The 14,159-nt window shown below is 34.4% G+C and overlaps 1 protein-coding gene across 1 annotated transcript in view; it reads left to right on the forward strand.

The window, feature by feature from the left end:
* Window positions 1-436: 436 nt before the first annotated feature.
* LOC114356716 (uncharacterized) overlaps window positions 437-14,159 on the forward strand; it is a 36,463-nt gene continuing 22,740 nt past the window's right edge. The window contains exon 1 of the mRNA XM_028310049.1: window positions 437-659. Coding sequence (XP_028165850.1) covers window positions 614-659 — 46 coding nt within the window. The 5' untranslated portion in view covers window positions 437-613. The remainder of the gene's footprint in view (window positions 660-14,159) is intronic.

Below are 14,159 nucleotides of genomic sequence, written 5' to 3' on the forward strand. Positions count from 1 at the left end.
CATTAAAAAAAAAAATTGGCAAAATTTGCGATTCATTTTTATATTATAGATATAAATTCTGAATTCGTGCAAAATAGAATCCAGTTTTTATAGACGGGAATCGAACTCGCAACCGTCTGCACTGCGCTATATCTCCTTACTTTTAATAATAGAACCCTTTGGTCATTATTAATTTTGATATCAGGAGAAAATATTTTGGAATCGGCATTATAGCCTGACCAGGAACATAAAAACCCTGGCATAGAGGCGCGTCAATTGCATTTGATAGTGCAACACTGAGTACAGTCGTACCTGTGTTAAATTAATAGGCTAACTTTATGTATCAGGATTCTGGATTACGGGNAAATTGCAATCTTGTCTATGCTCAATCAAACTGTCATTCGCTGACATTTCACACTGACTTCAGAGCGATAACATCACTTAACTTTGTGTAAATGTGAAATTTCGAATTTTTTAATATTTTTCGTGTATCTATTTTTGAAGAAATTATTTATTTACGTGGGGTTATGGTAAAGTATCATGTGTTATAAATCTTTTATGACATTGGACGTTGTATTGATTGGACGCGCGAAGAAAGAAATCCCAGTGCAATATCAGCCATCATGCTGAACGAATGGTGGCAGCGAGAAGCAGAAGAAGTAAACACGAAGAATTTGCAGGTTTCAGTTTCATTCTGTTTTCCTAGTTTCTTTGCCGGTAGGCACGGGATGGTATACCTAGTTGAAGTAATAGAAATTGGTCTCCGTATTTTACTATGACATAAAAAGCTCTCCACTATATTGCTTAAATTAGATTCACAAAATAAACTCTAGCCTGCTATAGCTATGAAACTTGATAGTTCTGAATACATATAAAAAAATATAAATGAAAAACCGTTTGTCATTTCGGCGTTATCTGTTTATAAGTACCGCAAGCCCCTCCTTTACAACAATGGTAATGCTACTAGTTAAATAGCCATCACTTAAGGACTTGCCACACTGGATGCGGTCTGCGGTCATGTCGAAGTGAATGCAGCCCGCATAATGTATAATTTCTTTTACCTGACCGCACACCGCATTCAGTGTGGCAATTTTTTTAAACTATAATCCCTAAACAAAAATTAAAACATTAAGTACCAAAAAACCCCAGTAAAATACCATTTTCGTTGCACTGTTACTTCTTGCAAAGCTGAAGCCGTCTCAAATGCCATCACATTGATTTAACAAGTGTCAATAGCATGTGATATCAACCCTAAACTTAATCAAAAACAGAGTAAAATACCATTTCCTTTCCACTGTTACTTCTTGCAAAGCTGAACAGTTACATTGAAGCCGTCTCAAATGCCATCACATTGATTTAATAAGTGTCAATTGCGCGTGATACCATTCCCGTGGTGCCGTCGCTCGAGTGGCATATCTGTTGGTCATTATAGTGTTCTTAGGCCGTAATGCATTTTCCTGTATTCGTATACCGTTACAGTAATTGCCCCACACATGTTGGTAAGCGCCGTCTCCTGATGTTTGTTTTCACACAGCCTGCCTTTCCTTTGGGCAAAGAATCGATAGGTCGTACAGTGGCGTAGCGTGGCTTTTCGCCGCCCGGGGCCGTCCGGAAATCCGCCGCCCTTTATTTTAATTATAAATATTTTAAAGTTTAAATACTTATTATATTGAATGGACTTCAGGTACACTATTCACCTTATTTGTTGAAAGTCAAAATAAACTACCACGCACTGCTTCAGAAGGAAAATACATTAAAGAGAAGAGAAGCAATTGCTTGAAACCCACAGGAAGTTTGATTTTATTAAATAGCTCAGCTTTATTAAGTAACACCAGTGTGAGTCACGTTAAAGTGTACATATGAAAATAGATTAAAATAGACCTATTTTTATCGACAAAAAAGAGGTCAAAAATTTTTTGAGACTTTTTTTGAATTTTTTATAGAATTTTTTTTCTTCCAATTACTTATTGTAAAAAAAACGTAATAACTTTTAAAATGAGCGGTATATCCTGATAAAATAAAAACAGTAATAATGCTAAATAACAGACGATACTGAAAAAATACATAAAATACCCAGAAAATGCCAACAAATAATAAAAAATGATACTTTTTGAAAAAAATCTGCTTAAAAATTCGTATTTTTTTGGTTATTTGATAAATTTCTCAAAAATATGCTCCTATAACAGGTGGTTTTTATTACTTTGTATTATTTTTATTTTCTATCGTATTATCTTTGTAAAACCAAAAATCGCATGTATCTATCCCTATCACAACATTTGCTATGATCGTTTGAACAAAGGCCTGCCACAACATTATTCTCCGCTACAGGTAGAGACAATTTTAATTGTTACTAAAATGCTGATTTTACTTCGAAATCTTTTGTTTTTATTTGAAATCTAACTTGTCTTGATCAAAATTACAAATCTAGAGCCATTTTCAGTTTCGTTGTTAACGAAGCGTTGATTGGGGCGCCCGGAGAGGCTTAGTTCAAACGATCATTGCAACGTTGTGATAGGGATAGAGACGTGCGATTTTTGGTTTTACGAAGGTAATACGATAGAGAATAATACAAAGTAATAAAAACCCCCGGTTATAGCGGCATTTTTTGGAGAAATTTATCAAATAACCAAAAAAACACGAATTTTTAAGCACATTTTTTTTTCAAAATGTATAATTTTTTATTATTTGTTGGCCTTTTTTGTGTATTTTATGTATTTTTTTAGTATCGCCTGTTATTTAGCATTATTACTGTTTTTATTTTATCAGGATATACCGCTTAGTTTAAAAGTTATTACGTTTTCTTTACAATAAGTAATTGGAAGAAATATTTTTTTATAAAAAATTAAAAAAAAAAAAAAAAATTTTGACATCTTTTTTGTCGATAAAAATAGGTCTAGATTCATCTATTTATGTACACTTTAACGTGACTCACACTGTACAACAATAAACAATAATAACAAGTATTAAAGTATTTATTTGTCAATTGAGAGTAAATATTATCTTAAATTATATACAGGGTGGAAACGATAAGTGATCTCATTCGATTATTTCTAAACTATACAAGATATCAAAAAATTGATTACTAATCCTGAAAGTACTTCACAAGCTCTATCCAACGGTACCAATATTAGATTACAGAATTAACTGGATCTATTCAAAAATTTAATGTTTTCAGCCTCCATACTAAATGTATGCCAGCCAAACAATAACAGAAGTATATTTTTTTTTATTAAATAATAAACACTTAAAATAACTCGTAAAATGCATTCTTATTTAAAATTATTCTTGGAAAACATTGGTTTTAGGCTTTACTTGCTATAATATTAACAAGACTGAATGCCATGACTAGAGATGGGTAAGTGCTAATAATCCGATTAATAGCAATTGGCTAATAACGGATTAAAAGCAGTTATTAGCCATTAATAGCCAATAATAGCCGATTTCAGATGGTAACCCTGCTATTAATGATAAACTAATGATTAAACATATCCCTTCATAGTTTACAAATTTAGCACTTGAAATTTGGAAGGGACGTAGCTTAGGTACCGTAGAGGTGCATTAAGAAAGGAATACCCGAAATTCCCACGGGCACGGGAATTAGCCGGAAAATCCTTTTGTATGAAAAATCTAAACCATGTAAGATAGACGCTTGAAATTTGGCATGCAGGTACCTTAGTAAACTCAAAGCTTAGTTACAAGAGAATATTGCAAAATTCCCACGAGAACGGGAGTTAGCGGGAAAAAACATTTGTATGAAAAAATCTAAACCACGTAAGATAGACGCTTGAAATTTGGCATGCAGGTACCTTAATAAACTCAAAGCTTAGTTACAAGAGGATATTGCAAAATTACCACGAGAACGGGAGTTAGCGGGAAAAACATTTGTATGAAAAAATCTAAACCACGTTAAAAGGAGAAACTGACTGACTTAGTGACATATCAACGCACAGCCTAAACGGCTAAACGTATGCACTTGAAATTTGGAAGGGACGTAGCTTAGGTACCGTAAAGGTGCACTAAGAAAGGAATTCCCGAAATTCCCACGGGAACGGGAACTAGCGGGAAATCCTTTGGTATGAAAAATCTAAACCGCTTAAGTTAGACGCTTGAAATTTGGCATGTAGGTACTTTAGTAAACTGAAAGCTTAGGTACAACAAGGAATTCCCGAAATTCCCACGGCAACGGGAATTATCGGGAAAATCCTTTTGTATGAAAAATCTAAACCGCTTAAGTTAGACGCTTCAAATTTGGCATGCAGGTACCTTAGTAAACTTAAAGTTTAGTTACAACAGGATATTGCAAAATTCCCACGGGAACGGGAGTTANGCCATGACTGTGGTTGTACTAAATGTATGGAAGTTGGAAACATTGAATTTTCGAATGGATCCAGTTTATTTTGTAACTTATTATTGGTATCGTTGGATAGAACTCGTGAAGCACTTTCAGGATCTGTAACCAGTTTCTGAATATCTTGTAAAGTTTTTAAAATTATGTGGTTTTACTAAATGTATGGAAGCTGGAAACATTGAATTTTCGGATAGATCCAGTTTATTCTGTAACCTATTATTGGTACCGTTTGAAAGAGCTTGTGAAGCACTTTCAGAATCAGTAATCAGTTCCTCGATATCTTGTATAGTTTAGAAATAATCGAGTGAGATCACTTAACGTTTCCACCCTGTATAGTGCTCATTGAACTTAGAAGGAATAACATATGTGCTTAATATTATTAAGGGTTGTACCCTAGCTAACCAGCGCCACCATATTTTTTCTTGATTACTTTTGTTATAGACCGAAATTAAAAAAGTGGTTTGAAAAATGTATACAGGGTGTTAGGTAAATGGGTATATGAGCCGACACTAGACCATGTTAACATGGTCATATAAATGGTATGGTGAAGTCAAAAATTTGATATCATTATTTTGATTTTTTAAATTTTCATACAAAATAAATTTTATAAAATCCGATTTGTATGAAAATTAAAATAATTAAAATGAAGATATCTATTTTCTGACTTCACCATACCATTTATATGACCATATTAACATGGGCTAGTGTCGGCTCATATACCCATTTACCTAACACCCTGTATATGTATCGAAGCTATTTTTTAAAATAATTGTTTGAATTCATTAGATATTTGCAGCAAGTTACAGATTTAATTACTGCTAAAAGTTACCATTTTAGCTAATTTTGAATTTCGAACTTGCAGAATATAATAAATACACGGTTTTAAAAGTATCTTATGGCTTTAACTATTTACAAACCACTTTTTTATTTCGGTTTGTAACAAGAGAAATCACGAAAGATTATCTGTGGCGCAAGTTTTAGAGGGGTAAGTAAGCTCCTTAAATATTTTTGTTACTATTACTTAAAAAAATAGATTAAAAATGTACTCTTCGTGCTGTTGTTAATGTTTTTTTCGTGCTAATGTTTTTTTTCTTATCCGCCGCCCCCTTTCATATGCCGCCCGGGGCCATGGCCCCCCCTGCCCCCCCCAAGCTACGCCACTGAGGTCGTAGAAGGGACAAGGAATGATAGAGTTCAATAATTTTTTACATCCTTAAAAAATAGTGTCTTGAAAAAACTATAAAATATCCATTTGCAATGAAAATTTGCTAAATGATGCTTCATTTATTTCATTAAAAATACTTAAATTATTAACGTTATTAAAACACTATTTGACTCTACATAAAGTACCCTACATAATGTAATTGAACTCGTACATTATAAGAAATTTCAACCATAGCACAAGAATACAAATTAACATACAAGTCGTTTAGATAAGTAGCTCATCAGCGAAATGAACTTTGTAGTTGTTTCAAAGTCTGACCGTCTCATACATAAAAGGCAGCATAATTTAAAGCGTTTTTATGGAGACTGTGACTTAGAAAAAAAGAGGTAGGTATGTTTCAGTAATGTCCTTTCCGCTCGTAAATTTTAATCCATTACGTATTTCTATAAGCTAATTTAATTATCAAATGAAAAAAGATTTTGTATTACGATACTTACTAATAAGTTAATAACACTGAATAATAATAAGTACTAAGTACAGAAGTTTTACTTCGCGAAGGTATTTAAAAAAATGTATGCTCAATGTCATTATCAATATGGTGTAATTTAGCCTGTCTCAAGAGTCAAGCACCATTTTGATAACAAACGTCAGTGATCGGCACTGCGCCGAAGCTATAGATGACCCAAGCTGAACTGTCCCACCAAACTCAATGACAGGGGGGCGCTACCATCGTTCAACTATATGGTTTCCAACATGGCAAAAATCTGAACCAGCGATCCGGTATTGACGGTGGCGCCCCACTGTCAATGTCATCGACAGGACAGTCCAGTATTTTGGAACTATATAGGGCTGACTTCGGTAAAATGATGTGACGTGAGGTGCCAAACTGCGGAAAATGGCGGAGGAAATACATGATTTAGCATGAATTATCATGAATAATATTAACTACTTATTTACCTCTCAGTGTCTTGAGGCAACTTAAAAAAGTACATTCTGTGTTTTTATTATTATTTAGGCAGTTAAATATTGCACAGTATTTAGTACACCATTTTCTTTATTTTCTTCCATCATACACAAGAATACGCGTGCGTGAGTCAATGTTCGCTCGTATGTGAGGCCTTGTCGAATAGTATCCTGTAGGTATTTACCTCTCAGTGTCTTGAGGCAACTTAAAAAAGTACATTCTGTGTTTTTATTATTATTTAGGCAGTTAAATATTGCACAGTATTTAGTACACCATTTTCTTTATTTTCTTCCATCATACACAAGAATACGCGTGCGTGAGTCAATGTTCGCTCGTATGTGAGGCCTTGTCGAATAGTATCCTGTAGGTAGGCCATCGTGCGTGTTTTGTTTTCGATGTAAACTCGCGGAGATGAACAGGCCTGCTAATAATTAGGTTCACTACCTGTTGAATGTTCTTACTAAGTGAGCGAGCAGTAATTAAGAGTGAAAGTATGATAACCCTGAGAAAATATTTGGTATTTTTCGCGTCGAGCTCGTTAATCCTCACAATTATTAAAACCCTCACTCATAACTGCTGCACTTTTATCTAGTCCATTAGTCAAGTATCCCTACAATTAAGAGACGTTGCGCTTCTGTCGCACGTTCATTCTTAGGTAATCGTGGCAAAAAGAGGATCACTTCCCACTCGAGTTTTTACCACCGTAATGACCTTCGATTTTAATTGTAGGGGTAATTACGACATAATTTGACGACGGCGGAGTAATGTTTTAATTGTGCACCCTTCTCTTTGTGTTCTGTTGCCAATTAGATACTAATTATATCATCCAGATAAATGTTTCAATTCGGATTTTATGGTTTTATTAATGAGATGCAGAGCCGTGCGTGATTTTGACGCGATGGCGGCGGTATCGCGTGCTAGTTTTTGGGTTTGTGTAGTTCGGATTGTTCGGTTTTCGAATTTGGGTGGCAAAAAGTTTCAGCCAACCTCCGGCATGGGCATGCCCACCCATGCCGCCGGCTGCCCCGGCCACAATGCCGCTCGCCGCGGTCGTTGCCAAATACCGCCAATTCCTTTGACATACCTCTCTTTATCCCACAAGACTTATAACTCTTTCGACAATCAAACAACTTTTGACNTTTTTGACCTTACCACACTGTAATTAAAACTTATAATAGTTTAATGCAATAATAGCTAATTTTCCGACAGAGATAATGATTAAATTGTTTCGGCATGTCAAATCAAACGAAATTATGCTGTTATATCTTGTTTAATAGCGGTACGTTTATTTGTTTCGTACATACCTTTGTAGATACCTCCAAGTCAGGTTTCTCATCAAGAAATCTAATAAATTGAAAGCCTGTTACTGAAACATCTTAATATAAGAAAATACTATTACTTACTGCTCCATTTCATTTCATCAAATAATATATTTTCGTTCATTACTTTATTGAACTTTCCCGAGATAACATTAAATCTACTACATATTTTCAGGCATAAATAAAACTTATGTTATTATAATCATAATAATATGAAATGGTTATCAATCAACATTTGGATGTTACGACAAGTTGAAATAAGTAGTATAAGAACAAGTAATTAACGAGATATCGTACACCCAAAACAGTTAAACTGAGACAATTAAAATCAGTATGGCTAAGTGGCTTTCAACCTCCTTCGCTACAATGTTGCAAACCTGTCCTAAGAGTGATACTTTGGAAATTAAGATATAATTAAATGGCTCTCGTAAATCAAAGCTAGGTCAATTAAATATTATGTACTATTAATAGTACAAACACCACTGAACTGACTCTACATTTAATAGAGCTATTTAACTCGTAAGGGAAAATAATGAATTCTTATAAAGATTATCTGTAAAAGAGAGTTTATTATGGAGCCTTTCTTCTTTTCTTATTATTTACCACTAAATATTAAAAAAAGTTTATTTAAATAAATCATAAAGTTATTTTCTTTGGTCGCAAATAAAAAGTAGAGCTACATTTTAAACGTAGTCAACATAAATCTTTCGGCATTTTCCTCTGATGCTAAAAGTTGTGCTAAAAGTCACTGATCGCAATAAAATAAACCTGTTTCATGACTTTGCATATTTAATTTCCTCAAACGTACTACGCGGACTCTGTCCATAGTCTAGTACTTACGCAAATGTAATGTTATGGTGTAGTCCAATGACTGTTCGAACAAAGTCCGCTTTATGCATCCTAACAAGCGTGATTCTATAATGTCATGGTGTATTTCATTCATCGGTTGTAAAATAGGGAAACACCACTATCCTAAATAGTTGATGTGACTCATCATTTCCAGCGTAAAACTCTCGTACTTGACCTCCAAATTGAGCATTGGTCCATACAGCCTCTCTGACGTCAATACTATACAGATAATGACAATGCGCGGCACGCGCTACGACGCTTTCGATTACGTTTACGCACATTACACGCAATGTGTGCCGTCTACAGTGTGATTTCGAATGAAACCCCTCATTGTATACCGACCAACTAGCAACTATAACCGTCAGTTGGAAGTTTGGCGTATGTGACACAACGAACGTAGAATTTTGTAATCGGCCATTGAGAGTCGATTCCGGTCAAAGTCTGACTCATGCTTTGCGCGGTCTGCGGAGTCGTTTTCTCTTCAGACTACACATAATTTGTAGAAAAATATGATCTACAAGAGATATTTTTAACAGATGAGCTGATTAAAATGCACGAACGTGTTGATTACGTGCTCGTAACGTCAGTAATCGAAGGTTGTGTAATTAAATCCGTCCCAGTTTCTTTCGTTCCTTGATCCGTATTCACTTTCGCAATGTCTGTGGATGAATGAGCTAGTCCATGGACGGATGTAAGGTGTTAAATGGCGTTATAACACGCAATCATCGAAACTTTTTTTTAAAGTTTATAGAGTAATCAATTACTATCCTTATTTCATTAATGCTAACCTATGTCGTTTCTGTTATCTACCAGACATTATAAAATATGTAAACAAATATGTATATTATTAAGGTCAACTATATTTTTATTTTTAGAGGAGTCCGTAGGTTTGCAAACGATTTCATTAGCAGGCATACTCACTGGATGACTAATATTGAGAAAAAATGTAGATTCACTCGAGATTACTCAATAATACTCACCTTGAAATCGGCACATTACCGTAACCGAGTCTCATTGGCCTGTCGAAACAAGTCAACGTCTGTTAGTTTTTTTATCAACTCAGTTATGAGGGCGTACTATTGACGCGCAATCTATCACGCACAAGCACCCAATGATACATCTTTTCACACCGATTCAAAGCGAGATTTCACGCTGTCCTCTGTAACAACTTAATTGTATTTCGACCGGAGTTTGCCCATTGTCCCCTGTCCTTTATAAGACCGCCTATACTTCGAGCACAATGCATCAGTGCAGCAGTGAAAATTTTTGAAGTCGCACGCACCTTTTTGTTTGGACCTCCACGAGGCACTACCGTTAAAGCAAAAACAAAAGACACAAATGCACATTTTAAGGACGATCTGTATTACAAAAGGTGGGTTTATACGGGTCGTATATAACGTAGTGAAAGTTAGAGGGATTGTTTCTATTAGCTAACGGTAAAACAAAACGTTGGGAACGGGACAAAGGTGCCGCTCCTGTTCAGGAGTCGGGGTTTACAAACGCCAATAAAACCGTTTGCAAAATTTTATGGATGTTTTATGGGTCTCATATTTATGGGAGGCAATGGCCATGACGTCTAAATTTGCGTCCATTCGAAATTCGTTTCCAAATTATATGAGAAGTAGCTGTCAAAATTTTTAACCGTAGCGATAAACATGACGATCCGATAGACGTGAAAAAATTAATTACTTTCTTTAATATTAATCATATTTTGTAAAGAAGAAGCAATAAAGTACGCTAACTATGCGATAAGAAGAACTGATGCACGTTCGAACAAAATCTATAAATTCTTTTCCTCCTTCTAAATATAGACGGTCAGAGCTATTTTTATCCTGTCCTACTGTGATAAAAATAAAGAAATACATCATACAGATAACAGAACAATGGGTCAAGCTGTTACATAATACTTCCGCAAGTGTTTACTTGTTTTGACATTTGGTTATTACTTCTGCCGTTTCGTACAATACAATTAAGTTTTATGGGATAGACACAAAAAATGAAAGCTAACAGTGTAACGAAAAACCTCTAAAAACAAGCGAAGGGTAAATAAAAAACCTCTACTTCAATTTAAAAAGATACTTATAATGAAGAATCTAGGATTATAAGAATTTAGGAATAGTTGGAATAGTAAGATGGGGATTGTACAATAACTAAATGTCGATGTATAACTTTACTGCATATCTGAATTGTACAATTGTTTGTTATCCTAAATAAAATAAAATAGTTAAAATATAACAAACTTCTGATTTCCTGACAAATTAAGCAATGCTTCGGAAGGCATATTAAACTATATGTTTTGGTCAATAAGAACCATGATGTCAGACATTTATGGCAGCTAATAAACTCTGACATCAGGGCCTCAAGAGTAAAAACCATAAATCGCTTTTATCTGTAAGTCTGGTCTATACAAAAATATTGAAGTAAAATTACGTAAACGCGTATCCTTTTATGTCAATGTACACATCATAAACTTTAGGAAATGCTTGTAACATGCTCTAACTAACACCATCTTAGCACTTAGTTAAATTGTATGACGTCTCTTGACAAATGTATGAGGTCTGTATTGACTGTCTGATGACTTGACGCCATGACGGCCGTCGCAAACCTGTGACCGTATTTGGACCCAACTTATGGGTATTTCTGAAATACCTTTACAATGAATGAAGACTAAAGTAAATAGATTGTACTATTTTCGTCATTCAATTAGCGCATTGTCCTTAGAAGATGGGTCACCCAAAACGTCATCATCAGACCATCTATCAAGTGCCGTTTTAAAAAGCAGTTTGTTTGTGACTGTGTTTCTGGCTAGTTTATAAACTTTGGCGATACTAATGCAATCCCAAAGCACCTAATGATTAATCCCTGACTTCCCAATTTTTTTCACAGGTGTAGAAAACTTTTTTCTGTTGAATACGTTTATTACGTAAAAGCTTTAATTACGAAAATATTTCAATAAGTAAATATTGAACTCAGATAAAAGCTGTATCTTTATCTTTCTTATGATATACTTAACGTATTCAAGAAAATTAAATAACATAAATATCTGAAACTACACGGTGTGAGTTTGATAATCTTGTATTTATTAGAAAAGCTAGGTCAATCAAACTCCAAAAACGATATAATAGAGTGCCTCATCTGCCAAAAGCCCCATGAAACTTTAACCCAATATTTGCATTATCACATCCGTTATCAGTGTATCATGCAGGACGCATCAAAGTTTCCTGATTCAATCTGAATACTCAACATAGCAAATAAGTGCGGTAATACAAGATAACAGTGGAATACCCAGTTACGGCCGGATGGACGTCACTAGTTCTGTGAACATTCGGCACACCTGCGACCAGGTCCGCATCAGCTTCCTGTTTGATAGCGTGGGTAGTTGCACAGAGTCTGCATCTATTTGTAGGGTGACGGTAGTTACGCGTTTTTAGAGATATGGTAAAGTTGTGCACAAGTTAATATTTTTTTAAAGAAATCTCTATTTCGATTGAATGATGGTGAATTCTTTATATGACTTGATTTTGTTTTTCTTTATTACAAGCGGTTAAGCAAAGAAGTTACAAAACTCTCGTAGACACACTTTATTTATTCAGCTATCAATGTTACATTTTTGAAGTATATAACCTTCATCATCATTATCATTTCAGCCACAGGACCTCCACTGCTGAACATAGGCCTCCCCCAAATGTAGAGCTTAGACAAATGCAAATAAATATTTTGCATTCATAATTTTGAATTCATTCCTAAATTCATTCACGATTTAAATTCATGATAAAAATGAAAATGTTTTTAATTTCGTCTGATTGAATGTCTCCATTATACAAGAAATTTTGGTGACAGCAATATTTATAATAATAAGCCGTCGACACGCAGTCTAGCCCGAACAAGTATTGTAAACAATTTACACTAATTGCCTACATGTTTACAACTTACTCTTATCTTGGAGCGAGATTAATATTCGAAAAATGCAATGGGAACTAAAAGACTCGTTGAAATACAATATAACTGACTATACATCATTTTTAAATTCAGTCAATGTTGTTTTCGAAAATAAAGTAGGTACCTATGTACCTAATTGTACATTACGCCTTATTGATGACAGTACTAAAATGAATTGTACATTTATATGTTTACCGATTTTCAAGGGTATGGTAGTTTTCCGACCTGTCTCTTTAGTGTTATGGATTACATTAGTTAACAAAATAAGTACCCTTTTTAAATAAAGTCAATGATTTTGAATGAACATTGTACGGTACTAAAATGTAATCGACAGAACATCCCATTTTGTCGATGCATGGTGCTAATGCTATGGTGTAAAAAGAAATGATTTGGTTAAGATTGTGCCTACTGGTTAATTTTCCGCGTTTTTTATTTTTGGATTTAGCGAACTATACAGGGTGTCAGGTAAATGGGTATATGAGCCGACACTAGCCCATGTTAACATGGTTATATAAATAGTATGGCGAAGTCAGAAAATAGATCTTCATTTTAATTATTTTAATTTTCATACAAATCGGATTTTATAAAATTTATTTTGTATGAAAATTAAAAAAAATAATATGATATCAAATTTCTGACTTCACCATACCATTTATATGTCCATGTTAACATGGGCTAGTGTCGGCTCATATACCCATTTACCTAACACCCTGTATAACCATTTGAAAATTTACTCTGCATAGCACTAGAATACAACATTCATTATTATCTAATCCTTCAGTCCTAGTTCATAGAGTCGAGAAAATCGTCCATATTCTTTCAACAACAATTTTGAAATTCTGTCCACCATAGTTTTTTCACCGCATTTAGTTCGCAAACATGAAAAAAATGCGCAAATGTCTAAAATTAGAACATAGTCATTCTTAGAGGATATTTCCCATTGCCATCTATAGTGGTCAAACATAGTTAAGTCTGTCACACCACACCTCCGACAAATAATCGACAACGATGACGTATACGGCATATTTCTTGCACTTTAACTGGAACTTGACGCGGTAATACATCATCCAGTTAATAATATTTGTATTGACATAAAAGGCCAGCTTTGATCACTTTGTTTGTAGCTAAAACTGTTAAAGATGTCACTGATGAATGAAAGGTCTTCTTTGAAATGGTGACATGGTTTTGGAATCGGTAGTATACCGGTAAAATGTAGCACATAATGCTTACTAGATATTTATGATTATAGCATAAAGTACTCAAATATAATTCTTCTGTTGAATAAATCAACGGACTCAAGTGGTAATTTATTAAGGTAGGTCAGTTTGCGAGTAAAAAAAAGTGTTAAGAAGAGGAAAAATTAAGAAGATCATTGTTATACCGTATAAGCTAAAGGACGTTATAATAAATAAATAATCCGAAGCTACCTTATTCCTCGATCATTAAGAAGTAAAAGAAATATTTTTAGGCTATTAATAATTAATCGCATTATGATACATTTTTGGAGTGCGTTGACTTAGCGCGTGTCAACCATTAGTGAATATGCGTCGTAATATTGGGACCGTTCACGTGATCGCTTCTATTTTAGGTACTTGA

This window comes from Ostrinia furnacalis, unplaced genomic scaffold (genome assembly GCF_004193835.3).
Source record: "Ostrinia furnacalis isolate ACB-3 unplaced genomic scaffold, ASM419383v2 OfSCF2870, whole genome shotgun sequence".
Taxonomy (NCBI): domain Eukaryota; kingdom Metazoa; phylum Arthropoda; class Insecta; order Lepidoptera; family Crambidae; genus Ostrinia; species Ostrinia furnacalis.